The sequence below is a fragment of the Condylura cristata genome, unplaced genomic scaffold (assembly GCF_000260355.1).
Source record: "Condylura cristata isolate star-nosed mole 26May11 unplaced genomic scaffold, ConCri1.0 scaffold00004, whole genome shotgun sequence".
NCBI lineage: Eukaryota > Metazoa > Chordata > Mammalia > Eulipotyphla > Talpidae > Condylura > Condylura cristata.
This window is the reverse complement of record NW_004567105.1, coordinates 187,358-189,911: the sequence shown is the minus strand read 5'-3', so window position 1 is coordinate 189,911 and position 2,554 is coordinate 187,358. Positions and strand designations below refer to the sequence as shown.

The following is a 2,554-nucleotide window of genomic DNA, read 5'->3' as shown; positions in this document are numbered from 1 at the left end:
ACCCGGCTGGCCCAGGTCCGGGCCGCGTCTTCATCGCCCCGACCTCCTGGGGCCGCGCGGCCACCGCGGCCCCGCACCCCTGTCCCGGCTTTCGCCCTCTGAACCGGGGAGAACCCCAACAAGCCAGGGAGTAGCCGGGCGTTTCCACCCCGCGGGACGCCGCCTAACGGGCCCCGGCGGAAAACCCACCCAGGGCGGGTGGACAGGGCGCGGCAGTGGGCAGCCGGCGCCCCCGGGCCTGCCCGGCCCTTGTGGCTGGCCTGCCTGATGGCCTCCCTCGGGCTGGGCGCGGCCTGTCGGGCCGGGGGCTGTGAGGCGCCCGGTCCCTGTGAAGCAGCCCCTGGGGGTCACCCCCCCCACAAGCCCCCGACTCTCCCAGAGGAAAGGGGCTGCCTCGGGGGCTGGACGTGCACCCCACTGCTCCCGCAGGCCCCCTCCGTGAGGCCTGGCCACCCCTGCCCGCACCTGCCAGCCTCCGCCGGCCCACGACCACCTGTGTTTTGAGATGACACGTGTCCAGCAAGCTGCCCCGCAGATGAAACGACTCGTGCCACCTCGGGCACAGGCGGCGGCTGCCCCACAGGGAAGCCAGCGTGGTCCTGGCTTTGCGTTTCCACAGCGGGTAAAGCCCGTTTTCATGTGAGACCTGCGCGTTTCGGGCATTGGCAGCCGGGGAGACCTCTGCACAGGACCGGCCAAGGAACCTGCCCAAGGCACCCAGCTTTGGGGGCGCCGAGCCGCGCGGTGGGGGGCCCTCGGGGCTGGCCGCGCCTTTGTCTGCGGCTCAGCGGCTGCGGCGGCGGCGCGTTCCCATGGCGACCGGCCCCGCCTTCCGGGCTCTGAGGTTCGCTGAGTCCCCGAGGGCGCCAGGAGTGGGTGTCTGGCCCCAGGCCGCCCCCACCCCCTCCACCCTGCCACCTTCTGTTGGGGGTGATGTGGTGGGTGGGGCAGGGCAGTGGAAGCCCCGTCACCACGCCCAGGGAGGCCAGGGGCAGCCGAGCCAGCCCGGGGGAGGGCCGCGGCGGCTGCGCAGCCCAGGCCAGGGCTCCGGGTCTCCGCTGAGGGTGTGGGGCAGGTGGCCTGGTCAGTGCAGATGAGGAGTGGGCCTGCAGGCCCGTGGCAGGTCCCCTGCAGGGAGGTCAGCTGGGGGCATTGCGGCCACCCACCCCCTGGGTGCTTGGGGTAACCGCTGCCCGCCAGGACCAGCCCTCCTCGCCAGCCCTGGCTGGGGAGCACTTGTCCTGGGTCACAATTGTCCCACAACGCTGATGGCCATGGCGTGGCCCTGGGCCCGGTGGCAGGGGAGGTATGGCTCCTGGCCAGTGAGCAGGATGTGGCCCTGGCTGTCCTCTGGACAAGAACAGGAAGGTCAGCAGTGACTGTCCTGCCCCCGCCTCGGGGGGGAAATAAGAAGTGGAGACAGCAACAGCTGCTCGCTCTTGGCCTCAGTCCCCCGCCCCCGCCCACGCCTGCGGCCCAGCCCCGAGGGAGGGCACTGCCAGAGTTGTCCTCCCCAGGATGGGCCGGCGGTCCTCTCATTCTCCAAGCTGCAGCGGTGGCCCTGTCCCTCTGGTTTGGCTGGCCAGTATGGAAGGGCAGCGGTGGAACCCAGGGCTCCGGTGGCTGCCCCACCCCAGCTGACCTCGCTGGGCCCGGCCACCCCTCAGAGACACACAGGCCTGGTCTCCGGGCAGTAGGCCTGGGGCGGCGCGGCAGTGCCCAGGAGCCCCGGGTGAGGGGGTGGGCAGAGCCCCCTCGGACGGGCAGCCAGCCTTCTCCCACGTGTCGGGCCAGCCCATCTGTCAGGCCAGGCAGGTGCAGTGCTGGGCGTGTCCAGCTGACTGTCCACGCCCCTGGCCACCAAGCGCTCGGTGTCTGGGCTCGTGTGCGTGGAGCAGGAGCATGGGGCCACCCGTCTTTCCCGCCGCCGCTGCACAGTGTGGATGGGCCAGTGTCCACTGACCGCTGCGAGCATGTGTGCCCGGGGCCGCCGGCTGGCACACGTGCCCCCGGCGCTGAATGCAAGGCTCGGGGCAACACCCACCCCGTCAGCAAAGACCCCGTTAGCTCTGGGTACACAACCCTGTTCCACCTGTCCCAAGGGAGAGGCAGAGCCGAATCGGTGCACCCAGCCTCCAACGGGGACACCTGCTCTGCCTGCCGCCCGGCCCGAGGGCCCAGCGCTAGTGGCGGGCACCCGGCAGCGACGGCTGGGGGTGGCCGCACCCTGGGAGAGCCTGGGCTCTGGCCCAGGCCCACACCTGTCCCCAAGGGTCCCGCTCAGGGCAGCCAGCAGAGGGCGCTGGAGCCAGCCTGCAGCCCACATCCCCATGGCTCCCGCGCCCCGGCTGAGCCCCGCCTGCAGGGGGGCGCCCCTCTGTGCCAGGGCTCCTGTCTGCGCCCCGCGGACCACTCCCAGGGGCCCGGGTCTGGACCCCCAGCACCCAAGCCCCCGGCGAGCATGGTGCAGGCCAGGGCTGGGGGGTGAGGCCTGGCGTCCTCAGGCCCGCCGTCCCGGGCGCTCCAGGAACCCAGCCGACCAGCAGCATGAAAA

General features: G+C 72.3%; 1 protein-coding gene across 1 annotated transcript in view; it reads right to left on the bottom strand.

Moving 5' to 3' along the window:
• The window catches only part of MAPK11 (mitogen-activated protein kinase 11), a 12,640-nt gene extending 11,885 nt beyond the window's left edge, over positions 1 to 755 (bottom strand). The window contains exon 1 of the mRNA XM_012735078.1: positions 491 to 755. Coding sequence (XP_012590532.1) covers positions 491 to 663 — 173 coding nt within the window. The 5' untranslated portion in view covers positions 664 to 755. The remainder of the gene's footprint in view (positions 1 to 490) is intronic.
• Between the last annotated feature and the right edge of the window lie 1,799 nt (positions 756 to 2,554).